This window comes from Sminthopsis crassicaudata, chromosome 4 (assembly GCF_048593235.1).
Source record: "Sminthopsis crassicaudata isolate SCR6 chromosome 4, ASM4859323v1, whole genome shotgun sequence".
NCBI classification, from domain to species: Eukaryota; Metazoa; Chordata; class Mammalia; order Dasyuromorphia; family Dasyuridae; genus Sminthopsis; species Sminthopsis crassicaudata.
This window is the reverse complement of record NC_133620.1, coordinates 208,281,726-208,297,281: the sequence shown is the minus strand read 5'-3', so window position 1 is coordinate 208,297,281 and position 15,556 is coordinate 208,281,726. Positions and strand designations below refer to the sequence as shown.

Sequence of the window (15,556 nt, the reverse complement as noted above, 5' to 3'; positions counted from 1 at the left end):
TGTATTTTCTTCTGGTCTTCCCTATAGTCTTTTCTATGAATTTTGAAGAAATACTTTAATTATATTCTTTATTTTGATTTAGTTTTTTGTAACCATAACCTTCCCTTCTCTCTGTCTCTCTCTGTCTCTCTCTCTCTCTTCTTTTTCCCCCTTCTCTCTCTCTTTATCTTAACTCTCTCCTAATAAAAACAAAGTAAAACAAAACCTTTATCAACCAAAATAAATTCCCATGCTGTACTACTTTTACCTTCTTTAATTTATATTTTCTTTGTCTTTTTTCCTTTTTGTTCCCATTTTTCTTTCACAGCATGACTAATTGGGAAATATGTTCAAAACGAATCTATATGTATAACCTATATCAAATTGCTTGTTATCTTGGGGAAAGGGGAAGTAAACGAAGGGGACAGAATAATTTGGAACTCAAAATTTTACAAAAAATGAATGCTGAAAACTAATTTTAAATGTAATAGGAAAAATAATATATCATTAAGGAAAAAAAAGAAATTTAATTTTAATGAAAACAAAAGAAAAAATAACTTCCTATGCTGGTCATATCTGAAAATATATGTCTTGTTCTGTAATCCATCTCCTCTCAGTAGTTGGGTAATATGTTTCTTCATTTGTCTCATAGAATCATGGTTAGTCATTGCTTGGATCAGAGTTCTTAAACCTTTCAAGATTGGGGGCAGCTAGGGTGCAGTGGATAGAGCACCAGCCCTGAATTCAGGAGGACCCGAATTCAAATCTGATCTCAGACACTTAACATTTCCTAGCTGTGTGACCCTGGGCAAGTCACTTAACCCCAGCATGTGGGGGGGGTGGGAATCTTTCAAGATTGTTTGTCTATTATTGTATAAATTGTTCTCCAGATTCTACTACATAATTTTAAATCGGTTTATAAAATTTTCCCAGATATCACTGAAACTATCTCTTTCAGAATTGAAGAACACAATAAACTGCCCATTATATATATATTCATAGACATGAATGTGTTGGCTGCTCCCTTATAGATGGGCACCTCATTCACTTCTAGTTTTTACTATAATAAGAACTGCTGTAAGTGTCTATGTATTTCGGGATCCTGTTCCTCTCTTTGATCTCTCTAGGGTACAGCTGATCTATAGCTTGCAGAATCTATTCTTTTACCATTTTTGAAAATCAAAACATGTACCCTGTTCCAATCCTGGTATATCTTTCCTATTCTCCATGAACGCTGAGGTATCATTGACTGTATGTCATCATTTATACCTGCCAGCTCATGGAGGTATCATTTGGGTCTGGTGACAATTTTTCAAAAGTAGTTAGAATCCTTATTATCTATATCTCCCAGCTTATCTTGAGAATCAACTCCCTATTAGCCATCTTAATTTTATCAACAATTCTCCACTTTTGGTCAGTCAGCTTAATTTAATTTAACTTAACATAATTCAACAAACAATTACATTGTGTAAAGGAGTGAGGAACAGGAAGACAAAAATGAAATCATCTTTTACCTCAAGGAGTGGTCATTTTACTGAGGTAAGAACCTGAACAATAATCATGTTCTTTCTTTTATACTCTTTGTTTCCCCAAATGTACCACTAAAAACTATTTTTTATATTTTTAGCTTTCCTCAACTTTAGCTTATCCTGAGTTTTAGTATTAATTTATCCTGAAGGATAAAGTCAAGCTTGTATATTTGGTTTTGTTTATTTATATTTTTGTAAGATGGTTGATGGGAGGTTTGTCTTTCTGCAGAATTTCAAAACACAGTTTTCTGTACTTTCTCAGTTGATTTTACATTGAAGAATTTAGGTTATCATCCTTCTTATACCTTCTTGAATCTTCTGAAATTAGCTTCCCCCAAAAGTAGGGTACAAGTCAGACCATGCTTAGATTTACTCTATCACAAATTCTAAACTAGAATGGTCATTTCCCTGACAAATTTCTCATCATTTCTACCCCTTGACAACCAGTTCTTTCTTGTGGCGAGGGTCAGGTCCAGAATACAAATTGCCCATTTAGTGCCTTCATTTTCTGAAGGATAAAATCCTCATTAAGGTAAGATATTATCACTTGCTCTCCTTTAGTCAGAGAATAAGACCTAGCAAAGGTCTAGACAGCTAAAGTCTCCAAACATTTTTATATTATAATGTATAATTTTTATATTATAATTATTTTCTTAAACTCTAGTTATCTCTAACATCCTGCTGAATATGTCATCCTGGATATTCCCAGTGATATCTTAAGCTCAACAACTTATCTGTATCTATATTACACATCATCTATACTCTGTAGCAGAATATATGCTCCTAAAGGAAAAAAGAGTATTTTAATTTTTCTTCTGTGTACTCATACTATTCTATAGCCTTGAACACAACAGTCTTAGAATATAGTTGTGTGGGTATGTGTGTAATGTTTTTTGAAGAAAAAATTTTTTTGAAAAATAAATTAAATTATAGTAACATAAATACTATTCCTCAAAGACTAAAACTGGATAATGCTGACTTCCAAGTTGCTGTTTTAGAAGAAAAAAAACACAATAAAAATTGGAAGGAATTTTTTGCAAAAAAAATATCTTTGAAAAAATTTTCTCTGATAAAGACCACAAATCAAGATATGTAAGAAACTGATTCAAATTTAAGAGTCATTTTTCAATAAATAAGTATAGTAATATATAATAGGTAATTTTCAAATTAAAAAAACTCAAGGCTATCAATAAGTATGTGTAAAATTGTTCCAAATCATTAAATATTAGAGAAACACAAATTAAAACAACTTTAAGATTTTATTTTATAACTTATATTGTCAAAGATGACCAAAAAAGGAAAATGACAAATAGTTAGAGGGAAATCAAGTATAATAATACACTCTTATTGGTCAATCTGTGAACTGGTCCAACTGTGCTGGGAAACATTTAAAATTATATCCTCATAATCATTAAATTGTATAAACCCTTTGACTCAACAATATCCTTGTAAAACCTACATACCAAAGAGATCAAAGATTGAAGAAAATGACCCATATATACAAAAATATTTAAAGTAGCTCTTTTTGTCATAGTAAAGAACTGGAGGCTAAGGTTATACCTATGAATTGGGGAAGAGCTAAATAAATTATGGTATGTGATTGTAATGAGATATTGTGTTCTAAGAAATGATAAAAGGGATAATTTCAAAGAAAACTAGAAAAACTATATGAATTGATGCATAATGGAGCAAGCAGAACAAAGAGAATTTATACAACAGCGACATGAATAAAGAAAAACAGCTTTGAAAGATTTAAGAACTATAATCTGCAAAGAGAAAACTGATAAGAAAACACACTGCCCAGAGAGAGAGAAACTCATCCAAAACAAAACAAAGATATGCTCAGACATGACCAATATGAGAATTTTTGGTCTAACCATGAATATCTGTTACAAAGGTTTTATTTTTCTTTTCTGGGAAAGAAGAGAGGAGCTTGGGAGGGGACTGCCCAAAAAGAGAAAGAAAAATTAAAAAAGAAAAGAGAGTCCCTGAGATATGTTTTTGAAATGCATAGAAGAGAACAGAAGGAAGGCCAGAAGGAAGGACAGCTTTGAAAGTTACATGTTCAATTTATTATATATTTTAAAAGAAAAGCAAGCTGTACATAATACTCATTTTTATGTACAATTTTCTCTTTATGCTTTATAGTCTAGAAAGAAATACTCACTTTAGTTAGTATTTATTAAGTTCAGAATTCTCAAAAAATACAACAAATTAAATAATGTTTTTTCAAGAGTACTTACTCGCTTTACCCAAAGTTATGGCCCATTTCATCCCCCAATATCCTCTCATTTGAAGGATGCAAATATGAAAAAAATAACTAACTGCTCTAAATATGAGAAATTTTAGTATGTTTATAATTTTTAAATGAAAAATCACATTAACAGTATAAGCAGTCAACTAATTATGTTACCTATGACACACATATAAACTAAAACCAAGGAAATTTTGTAATATCATTAAGACATAATCAACTATCCACCTTAATACTATAAAACTCTGCTATTAATTAAAGATTTTACTGTTAATTTAATCAGCAGACAACAAACTAATATACTCCTTCCCCAATCCCACTAATTAGCTTTCTACCCTTAACCCTCTATGGCTAGATTCATCTAATTCCTCTATTCTTTATCTACTTCCACCTAAAACTCACTAAATACCCTTCCCAAATATGGTTCTATTTTATTTAGTATTATATTATCTTCAGGAACATTCCTCTACTGAGGGTCACTGCTTTCACTAAAATCAACCAGAACCAGAGTGCTTCTTGATCCACTGAGATTACTCCATCCCATACCTTTTTCTCCATCACTAAAATTGCCCTAGCAGCTCCATCTGGTCATCTATCAAACTCAACCTCAAGAATATACATTTCCTTTATGACATTATTACTATGGAACTAACTATTCTCTAAGCCAATGTTTCCATCTAAAATCATATTGTGAAAGAACCACCTAACAACGTTAGGCAAGATAAGCTTATAATTTGGTCATGGAAGATGACAAAAGTAAATGGGTAATTCTTACCTCTACTTTCGTTCGATAAAGGACAAGTCGCTTAAGGCCACACAACTTGGCAATGTGGTTGAAAGCCTGTGGTGGTAACTTATCGCAAGAAGAGAGATTTAATTCCTGAAGATTTGGACATGTCTCAGAAATAACCTCCAAACAAGTTTCATTGAGGAAGTGGCCACAAGCCAATTCAAGGCGTACTAATTCAGATCCACAAATTTTCAGGAACCTGTGAAAAATATTTTTCAAGCAAATTGGAAAAAAATATATATATATTTTTTTTTTTGCAGAGCTTTGGAATACTGTCAATTCTAAACAGATGCTGTTACAAATATGCATTTCTATTATAGCAAATTTATAACTTGGAACACTTAAATTCTCTTATATTCATCTGCATACTAAAAATATGCATGGTTAGACTAAAATAAATTTAACCTGAGAAAATAAATTAAGAGGCTACACTTCACTAAAAAAACTCAGTCAACACACAGCAAGAAATTTACAGAGCAAAGAACACTTTTTCTCCTACTAATAATGACATTCACATTTTAGCTGGTAAGCACAACCTAGTTAGATAAAAATTTCTTTCCTTTCCAAATTTTCTGGAAATTTGGAAGAGATGTTTTCATAATACTAACTACTCAATCATGGATATCACATAACAAATACCACACAAAAATAGTACTAAATTAAACTACCACAAATCTAATAAAAAATAAATAAAAACTTTACTACCTGCCTTATTTCTATTTTCATAAACTTCTGTATTGGCTGGAGTAGACAGCTGTGAAGTATTCCCTATCAAATTAAACTTAACTATAAGCTGAAAATAATGGGGAACAAGAACCAAAATTAACTGAACAAATATCAGGTCTTCTCTCTCTCAACCAGCTTTAATTTTAAATGGCTTACTGTCTGCCCAAGTTTTGTTGCCATGAAACCAAGGGTCTTGATTTTGGCAACCTGTAAAAACTAGTCCTTTAAGTATCATTAATTTGAATAAATTTTTAACCCTTAGTCCTTGTCAAGAATTTTGAAGACTTACAATGAGATTTAGCCTTAGAATACCTACTTAAGTTATTGAAGTATGTTAATAATCAAATGTTAACTTTAATTATTAGGCCTTACTATCTTAAATTTCAAACTGAGAAATATGCAATGGGACAGTTTTTCTGTTTCATACCAAGTGCTCTGAAGTTATCCAAATCTAACTGATTTTACTATAATTCCCAAGTGTCATATGTGTGTGTATATTTTTATATAGATTAAAGATATATATTCATACATTTAAAGACATATTTTATTTATTCATTAATGTAAATATATTATTATATTAAATATATTACTTAGTCACCACCAAAACAAAATTGGGCAATATTTGTTTTTTGTTTTTAATTAATTAATCAGATTAATTTTTACAAAAATTTTATGCATAGGTAATTTTCCAGCATTGACAATTTTTAATTTTATTAAATTAAATTAATTTAAAGTATAAGTTAGATACAATACATGTATACATGTTCAAACAGTTATTTTGCTGTACAAAAAGAATCGGACTTTGAAACAGCGTACAATTAGCCTGTGAAGGAAATCAAAAATGTAGGCAGACAAAAATATAGGGACTGGGAATTCTATGTAGTGGTTCATAGTCAACTCCCATTGTTCTTTTGCTGGGTGTAGCTGGTTCAGTTCATTACTGCTCTATTGGAACTGATTTGGTTCATCTTATTGTTGGAGAGGGTCTCATCCATCAGAATTGATCACAATGACAACTTTGTAGTTTATAAATGTTTAATAAAACAAAATAGGTAAAATAATTTTAATTCAAAAATAGGAATAGTAAAAGAATATTTAAAAGTAACCATTATATTATTTTATTAATTGGCTATTAATTAGCAAAAGTCATGTTTTATAGTAATGAATTTAGGATGCTATGGCTTCTAAATATTCTCTAAAACCTTGTTTTAAATCCCCTTTGATTCTCAATGACCTTCTTTCTTTCAAGTCTAAACAATTTATGTAAAACTTGAGTTTCAGTAACTAAAGAAATTGTTAGAGATTAAATGTTCTTAGCTGTGACTCAAAAACTATCTAGAGAAAAAAGAGTCAAACATAATCCCTAATCTGTTTACTTAATCTGGTCTTGCCATTTTTTTTTAATGGAAATGCATATGAATCTTCAAAAACAAACAATGTAGAATATGTAAAAATTAATAATGTATAAGTAAACATTTTAATAGATTTGAAATCATAGAAGTGTAAAGCCAGAAGGGAGTTTCTTAAATTTATATAGGTAACTGCTATCAGCTGTGTTGTTCACTTATGATGAAAAACCACCTTTATTAATATATTGTTTCATACGTTAGAAGTAAATAACAAATTAACCATCCTCTAATATTTTAAGTTAATTGGATAAAGTATTTCCTCCTATCCTATACCTGAAGTAATTAATTCTACGTAACTGAGATATTTCCAAAGGAATACCAATTGATATGATAAAATATAATTCATAACTTATTTTCTATATTACTATACATAACTTTATAAGTCAATTTCTTTTTTAAAAATCTGCAGGAGACAACGTATGTGACTTAGAATCAGCAATGAATTAAGTTGAACTCAATATTAACAATCAGATATTTCTATCTATTACTATTGGTTGAGTGCATTTAAGTAAAACAGGGCCAAGGACTGAACTTATAATTTTACTGTTATCATGAGGAAATATCTTTTGCCAATGCAAGTCACCACCTTCTTTCTTTATAATCTTAAACAGACGTCAAAAGCACTGTGAGGTGAAGATAGGAATATCCCCAGTATCACAAAGCTAGGAAATGTTAAGAGTCTGGACTTGAACCCAAATCTTCCTGGTTCTAGGTCAGTTCTATTCATTATCCCACACTTTTTTCAAGAGCAATAAGAATACTATTAATAATATAATATAATAGCTCCACATTTAAGATATTGGGACATAACTAAGAGCATATGACATTAAAACATAAACTCTTGTGATAGATAGATAGATAGATAGATAGATAGATAGATAGATATATTATGACTGGGCAAAATTAACTTATTAAATTTAAACTAAGGCTATTCTCCAATGAAAAAGTGGCCAAATAAAAGAATTTCAAATCACCAAATAATCATGTGAAAAATATCAATAATAAGAGAAGAAAAAATCAAACAACTCTGAGATTTCACTTCATACCCAGAAAATTAGCAAAGATGAAAAAACATGGAAATAGACAATATTGGAGGGGCTATGCAAAGATAGACATACTAATGTGTTGTTGAAGCTATGAAATGGCCCAACCATTTTGGGAGGAATTTGGAATTATGTTAAGAAAGTGACCAAGACTTCAAGATCATGGGACCAACAAGATGGAGAACTATACACTTTCTGTGATTCTCACTACTTCTCAAATCCCTTCCAGATAGAAATTATATACCAAAGATAAAGCAACTTCAGCTATCTTCATGATCTAAGATACCTAGAATCCAAAAGAAGTTTTAAAAAAAAAATCCAAATTCATGAACTAACATCTATCCTGAGTGTACTCAACACCCTCTTCCCTACCACCACTGTGCTATGAGCTTCAAAGCTACACTAGCTGATTCAAGAACCTGATATATGGGATTGAAACAAAACTTAAATAACCAATACACAAAAATAACCAAAACTCAACAACATACCCCAATACCTACTCTTTCTTCCAGTGCCAAGGAGATACAGATTCCATGCTAAAGAAATTTGCTGGGACCATCAGAGCTACACAGTGCCATGCCATCAATATGCTTTAAAAACTCTATGCAAGCAGCGTAGAGTAGATCATAGGCCTCTACTTGAAATAGAGCTTAACCCCACACCTCAGTCTCACCTTCTCTCAAAGCCTCAAAAGACCCAAACTGCAGAAATCAATTCTGTAACACTAATATGGCAGCTCTCTGAATTGCTAGTATGTACCTAGAGAACTGAGGAACAGAGAGAATAAGAGAGGACACTAGGACAGGCCTAGGGAGAGGACTTTTTGTGAAGTATTTTACTAATCTTGATAGAAAAAGCTCAGTATCTCTGTTCATCCAATTCAAAGTCACCTGAGACAGAGACTTAGGCTAGTAAACTATGAATTGCTCAGAGTGGGATGAGGCTTAAAACCCTCTGAAATCTAGCCGCTAGGAAAACCATAGAGGGGATAGAGTTAGAAAGTGAGTAACAGGAAAAAATTAAGGTGGGAGGGGGGAGGACTTAAGTTATCAAAAATCTCAAGAAGAAGAAAACTCAAAAGATATTGAATATAAGGAGAAAAATCATTAAGTGAGACTTTAACAGCAGACTATGGCCTCCAGAGCTAATATGAGTTCAGGCATCTATGAATAAATACAGGAAAATGATCCAACACAATGGGACAAAAGTACTCTAGAATTTCAGAATATGGAACCACAAGATGCTGTGCTTGAGAGGTTTACAAGAGAAATGAGAATTATGAGATCAAAACTTATAGTCAGCATAGCACCTTGCAGTTAAATTTAATGGCCCAATTCAGAAAAAAACAAGTTTTGCAAGAGACCAAGAAAAAGACCTTCACTTCAAAATGTGAATAACACAAGATTCTTCTGCACCAATTGGAAAATGCAAGAGGGAAGGGAACAGTGTGTCCCAAAGAATATTGGAATTTAGCGTGACCTACCTTGTAAAACTGAGCTTAACTATAAATTTAAAAGGTGAGTGTTTAATAAAGAGGCATCTGAACAATTTTTAGGAAGGAAACCAAATTTGAAAAGGTTATATGTTTCCCAAACTCTCCAAACAACAGAAATGCAGGAGGAATGAATAAAAGCAGAAGCCAAGGACTACAACAGCAATCGGATAGCAGAAACTAGGAAGTCTCTTACTGGATATGCATGAGGAAACTGAGGTGAAGGCAAAAATCATGTGGAAATAACAATGAAGGAGTAGGACTGGGGCATTATAGACAGAATCTGGTGACAACTGCCTACAAGTGAATGTTCTTTTAGGAACTGCATCATGAAACTGTAGAATAAATGAAAAGGGAAGGATATAGCATGCTTTAGGAAGTGTTTGATATGCTTGAGTCAAACTGAGGGTTAACAATGAAGGAAATATGGCCTTGATGGTCTCAGGAAAAGAAGAACTTGTAGGGAAGTAGACAAGGAGGAAGAGAGAAGGAAGTTTTGAAAAGCAGGATGAGAGTATAGGAGGGAGTTGATAGTAGCAATGATGGATGCTTATATAAGTAAAGAAAGACTATCTAGAAAGAGAGCTAGGTACAGACTTTGTCCTAGATATGGTCTCAGGGATTTGATGCTTGAAAAGATCACTCAGTCTACCTTAGAATAGAGCTGAAACTCCCAGAGGCATGTGAAGTCTAGGAGAGTGAATTTCTGAAGCAAAAAAGAAGGTAATGAGCAAGAGGGTACAGATCAGTGGTGGGCTACATAATCAAGGTCATGGCAAGAAAATGGTCTACCATAGGGTAGGTTCTTTCTCTGTCTTATATGGACATTGGCATTGTTCTGAGAGATACTATGGAAAAGAGGAATCCTTGGAGTAAGCTCTATGGGGCAGTTCCAAAAACTCCCCTAGAGGGGAGAAGCTAGAATGAGTATCTTGGAAGTTTTGATTCTATGAGGAATATAGAGAATAGGGACTAGATAACTTTAAGAGTCAGAAAGTAACCAAAAGACTCTTTTAACATACATATGCCCCAAGGAGATCAAAGATAGAAAGGAGGGTCCATCCATAGCAAAATTTACAGAAATATGTCTTATAGTAGAAAGGACCAAAAGAGATGAAGCAGATATCATAAACAAGGGAATGACTAACCAAATTATGACATATGAACAATGTGATTATTAATACCATAAGAAATGATGACTGAAACCATTCAGAAAAAGATGAGAACATTTATATGAGTTAATAATGAAACAGAAAAAAACTATGAAAAATTACTAAAATTAAGGGAATCAAAAAAGTCAAAATTGAACATGATAATTATAATGCCTAAGTTTAGCCATAAGAGAAGCATAAACCTCCCTCTCTTCTTTAGAAAGATGGAGGGATATGGCTGTAGATTATGCACAAACTGTTTAACTTAGCTAATGTGTTGGTTTATACTGTCAAATTGTTTTTATCTTTTTTATTCTTTGTTAAGTAGGGATAGTTCCAGGATAGGGGGCAAGGGTGAAGGTCATATAAAGGGATGTGAAAATGAAGAAACCATTAACATATAATAATTATTTTTATCTGCATCAACCAATTATTTATCTTGAACACAATCACTGCTTTAAAACATTTAATTTCTTATAGTTAGCTTGTTACCTTGAAATAACTAGTTTTATGTAAGTTTAAGCTTTTCCATTTTCTGCCTCCCATCTATATCTCTATTGCAACACCAAGAGAGTATGATACACTCAGCAGACTCTCACAAAATAATTACTGATGATGATGATGATGATGGTATTTTGAATAAACTTGTCTTCAAGTAAGGAATCTAAAGCTGTCTCATGATATCAAGTAAACAAGTCTCTAATATAGAAACAAATTACTCATCTTTATAAGACAAATTAATTTTTTGAAGTAATACATAGGCATAGAAATGTCATTTTCTAAATGATATTTTGTACCTTGAAATAATTAACATCACTTGAGTGAACAATTTAATATCAGTTTACTCATTCCAGCATCAGGTAACTAATCTGAAGAGCATGCCTTTTTAATAAGAAGGTAGTAGTAGCATTAGGTGAAAGTCATAGGCCTCTTGACACATAACTGTGTGTTTATGTTATTCACATTGCAATGAATCTTGAAAAAATTAAACTCATTGTTATTCTAAATAAATTTTTATTTGGTTGGGTACAATATCGATTCCAGATAAAAGAAATTATGAATGAAAATTATTTTAAAACTAGTCATCAAATACTTAACTATATTGAAGGTGTCCCAAAAGTTTTTACCTTTTTTTTTTTTTTTTTTTTTTTTTTTTTGGTATTCCTAACAAGAAGAATTGGGAAATAAATCTGATATTAAGAAGTTGCCTATAGGGGCAACTAGGTGGTGCAGTGGATAGAGCACCAGCCCTGAAGTCAGGATGACCTGAGGTCAAATCTGATGTCAGACACTTAAAACTTCCTAGATATGTGACCCCAACTTCCTCAGCAAAAAATAAATAAAATAAATAGAGAAGCTGCATATAAACTGATAAATGTAGGCAATATGTTATATGTTAAGCTACTAATTTACATATTTCCATATATAGAAAGGATAGATTATGATCTATTATTATTATGATCAAAAATTTTAAGTGTATCTTCTAAATGTATTTGCTGAATAATTCAGGGATACCATTTCCTAAGAACTCATAAGAGAGAGTCATGTTAAATAGTTTCACCCTACAGAAATACAGTGTTATATCTATATAGAATTATCAGCAACAAGGAGTTACATTAATCTTTTCCCAAAAACTCCCTAGAAACTGATTATTTAATACTTATCTCTACTTTGGAAAAATATCTACTTTTTTTTTTCTTAAAATTATTATAAATAAATCTTGTTCACAGTAATGAGCATAAATAGACCATACTTATTCATAGATTTTTCATTAATAATCAAGTTATGAATATTTATTGTTTATTCTGGGAATGCTGCCTACAAATCATAATGACTATCAATTCAGTAGTCAAAGTAAAGGGACCAACAGCAATCAGTCTGAAAAACTTTTAATACCCCCCTTGGAAAAAATACTTCTCCCTTTTTCCCTTTTAATAAATATTCACTTAATATAAACAATAAGAATTAAAAGGATGAGATTGAGAGAATAAATGTCTTTGGCCAATGTGCTAGATTGCTTTGTACTTTGTTACAAAAAAGGATTCTATTTTAGGGGGATTAGAGAATGATTGGTAAAGTTTTTGTTGTTGTTTTTTTTAATCATCAATAAAACTTTTTTTTTTAAATCAACTAGTTTACAGGCTAAAATAATATAGTTAAATATAAAATACTTATGTTTATTTTTGTTTTTTGTTAATCTTTAAACAAGGTCAAGCAATTAATTTGAGTGAACTGACAACACAGACCAAATTTCTAGTTGAAAAAAAAAAAACTGAAGCTTTAATCATGCCATGAGAAACTCTATCTATGAAACAATAATCTAAAATTTAGAAAAGCAATGATGTTTTCTTCCTATTTCTTTTTATATACTAGAATTAGTTATATAAATAAGAAAGTTTAAACAAATATAATGGGGGATTTACCAATGAACCCAGCTCTTATGTGCAGAGTGCTCAATTAATCTATCTACAATATCTATTTGGATTTTGAGGTATGCACAGATCATTTGAAACTATTTCTGGTACAGTAATCACATGGTTAGAAGCTTCTGTAATTGGCTTTGGAAACAGAATTGGTGTGAATATTAGCCAAATCCATTAGTCATTCTTTTTGCCTTTTTTCTCCTTCAAATGTTCAAGTAGGAGGTAAAGACTAAATCCTGGTGGAGAAAAAGACCTTGTTATGCCACAGTCTCCTTGAGCTCTTCTACCTCAGTTTTCCTGCCCTAGTTTTCCCTTATTGTCCTGACTGAGTTTCCTGAATTGTTCTATCTCAGTTTCCTTAACTGTTCTGCCTCATTCCCCTTAAGTTGTAAAACCCCTCTGGTTCATTAAGACTGAGGAACATTTGCTCTAAGGTTATAAATTGTCAATGGGAGATGAGGAGCAGATCAGACATCCTGGCTCCTAGCTCTTTCTGCTTTCAAAGAATTTGTGACACTGTCCCTTCTAAAATATTCCAAGAGATAAGACCATCCCAGATACTTCAATTGACATCCTTCTTTCTGTTTATTCAAACATCCTGACTCTGGTTTTCAGTAAGACTTTATTGCCTCTTACAGAACCAAAAGGTTCTGTAAGAACTTTTCCTGCTCTCCTTTGTTTGAAAGATATAAAAGAGTTTAGCATTCTTCCATTAGTCACTGGATACTTTGAGACAAGAGTCCTGTCCAGTCAATTAAACTCTCCAATTAATAAAATATTAAAAACTCTCTAATCTCTAACTTGCCTCAGTTTCTCCGGCATTACAACCTAAGGCTGCCATAATGTGACCAATATGTATAAACACCTACTATTAATTCTTCACTGACTGAAGATGGCTATGACTCTATAAGCCTTGAAAGGTCCTCTCTGAATTTTCATGACAGTATTTGGTCTTTATTCTCCTACCTGAATGTCCTATTCCCTTTTAGTTTTCTGTACTTGCTGATCAACCATATCAAGTCCCCTAACTATGGGCATTCTCCAATGATCTGTGCTGTTCCCTCTTCTTTTTTTCTCTCTAAACTTCTTTTGGTGAGCTCATCAGCTCCAAGAACTTAATTGCCATCTACATACAAATGAATCACAAATCAATATATCTAGTCTCTCCCTAAGTTTCAGTCATTCATCAATAACTACCTACTGGGTTTTTTAAACTGGATATTCTGGAGATATGTAAATTTATTGTGTACAGCAAACTTCAATACCATTCCTTCCTCTTGCAAAGTTCCTTATTTCTGCTGAGGATAACTATATTTTTCCAGTTTTCCAAGTTTTTAACTTAAATGTTATCCTCAATTTCTCATTCTTACTCACCCTTATATAAACAATTACTTGCCAAATCTTTCATTCCTACTTCTACATCACTTAGATGTTCATAGAATTACAACTCTAGTCAAGACTCTCAACACCTTTTGTGTACAGTGTGTACAATGGCTTCTAAATTAAACTTAATATTAGTCAGTCTCTCTTTCTCTCTCTCTCTCTCTCTCTCTCTCTCTCTCTCTCTCTCTCTCTCTCTCTCTCTCTCTGAATCTCCCTTTTTTTCTCTCTACTTCAGTCAAACTTCCACATAACTACCAAAGAGATTTTCCTTAAGAAAGGATCAACTCTTCTTTTCAATTAGCTTTGGAGGAGCTCCATTGCCTCTAGAGTAAAAGAGAAATTTCTTTGTTTTTTACTTTTAAACCCAACTCAGATTTCCAGCATCTTGATATACTGCTCTCTTTCCTGCACTGTAAAGCACCAACAAATCTGCTTTCTTGCTGTTCCTTACAGACAATTCTCCATCTCCTGGTTTCTATGTGTTTGCACTGGCCATCCATTCCTCTTGCATGAATGTACTTTCTTCTGACTTCTATGTTAAAAAAAAAAAAAAATTCCTCTCTTCCTTCACAATGCAGCTCTAGCTTCACTTTCTACATAAAGTCTTTCCTGATTCCCACCCCTACCCTCCTAAGGCAAATATTCTTCCCCTCTAATTACTTGCCTTTAACTACCTTGAATTTACAATTGAATGTAAAAACATTTATTAATCACTTCCTATGTACCAGGATCAGTGATAAAGGCAGAGGATGATTTATTTTCTTCTCTCTTCATCCCCAGTACATAACACAGTATTCAGCTTTATGGTGCTAACTAAATGCTTTATGACTGAATAATTGAGTACCTTCTACTTAGAAAGAAGGCACTATGGATTAGTGCCATGAAATCAGAAAGCTGAATATCTTATGTCTGTTATTGAATGTCAGTAGCTCCTTTCATATTCAGGTTGTTTTAATTCTTCAGACTCTAAAATGTATCTGGTTATTACTAGCTCCAGATCTTTTGGGTCTTACTTGACAACAAAAGAAGTTCAAAGTGAAGAGGGAAAAACAGGTGAAGTAAATGAATGCATTCAAATTTTTATAACTAAAAAATACATATCATTCAGAAATTAAAAATATCATTTTTGCATTGTTCATATAGGCAACCAGGATAGGCAGTGAATAGCACTGAAGCCAGAATCAGGAAAACCCAACTTCAAATTAAGCTCAGAAACCCTATGACCCTGTACATGTCATTTAACTGTTCTGTGACTCAGTTTCCTCATCTATGAAATGGAGAATATTACTATTATTACAAACATAAAATTCAAAACACAAATGAAATTCATACTGTACTTATTATTACAGTTACAAAGTATTTAAGATCTAATTCACA

The 15,556-nt window shown here is 32.2% G+C and overlaps 1 protein-coding gene across 3 annotated transcripts in view; it reads right to left on the bottom strand.

Annotated features, from left to right (window-relative positions):
- FBXL4 (F-box and leucine rich repeat protein 4) overlaps positions 1 to 15,556 on the bottom strand; it is a 104,193-nt gene that overhangs the window by 47,032 nt on the left and 41,605 nt on the right. For all 3 annotated transcript variants that reach the window (XM_074310233.1, XM_074310235.1, XM_074310234.1), the window contains one exon: positions 4,538 to 4,751. In XM_074310233.1, coding sequence (XP_074166334.1) covers positions 4,538 to 4,751 — 214 coding nt within the window. The remainder of the gene's footprint in view (positions 1 to 4,537; positions 4,752 to 15,556) is intronic.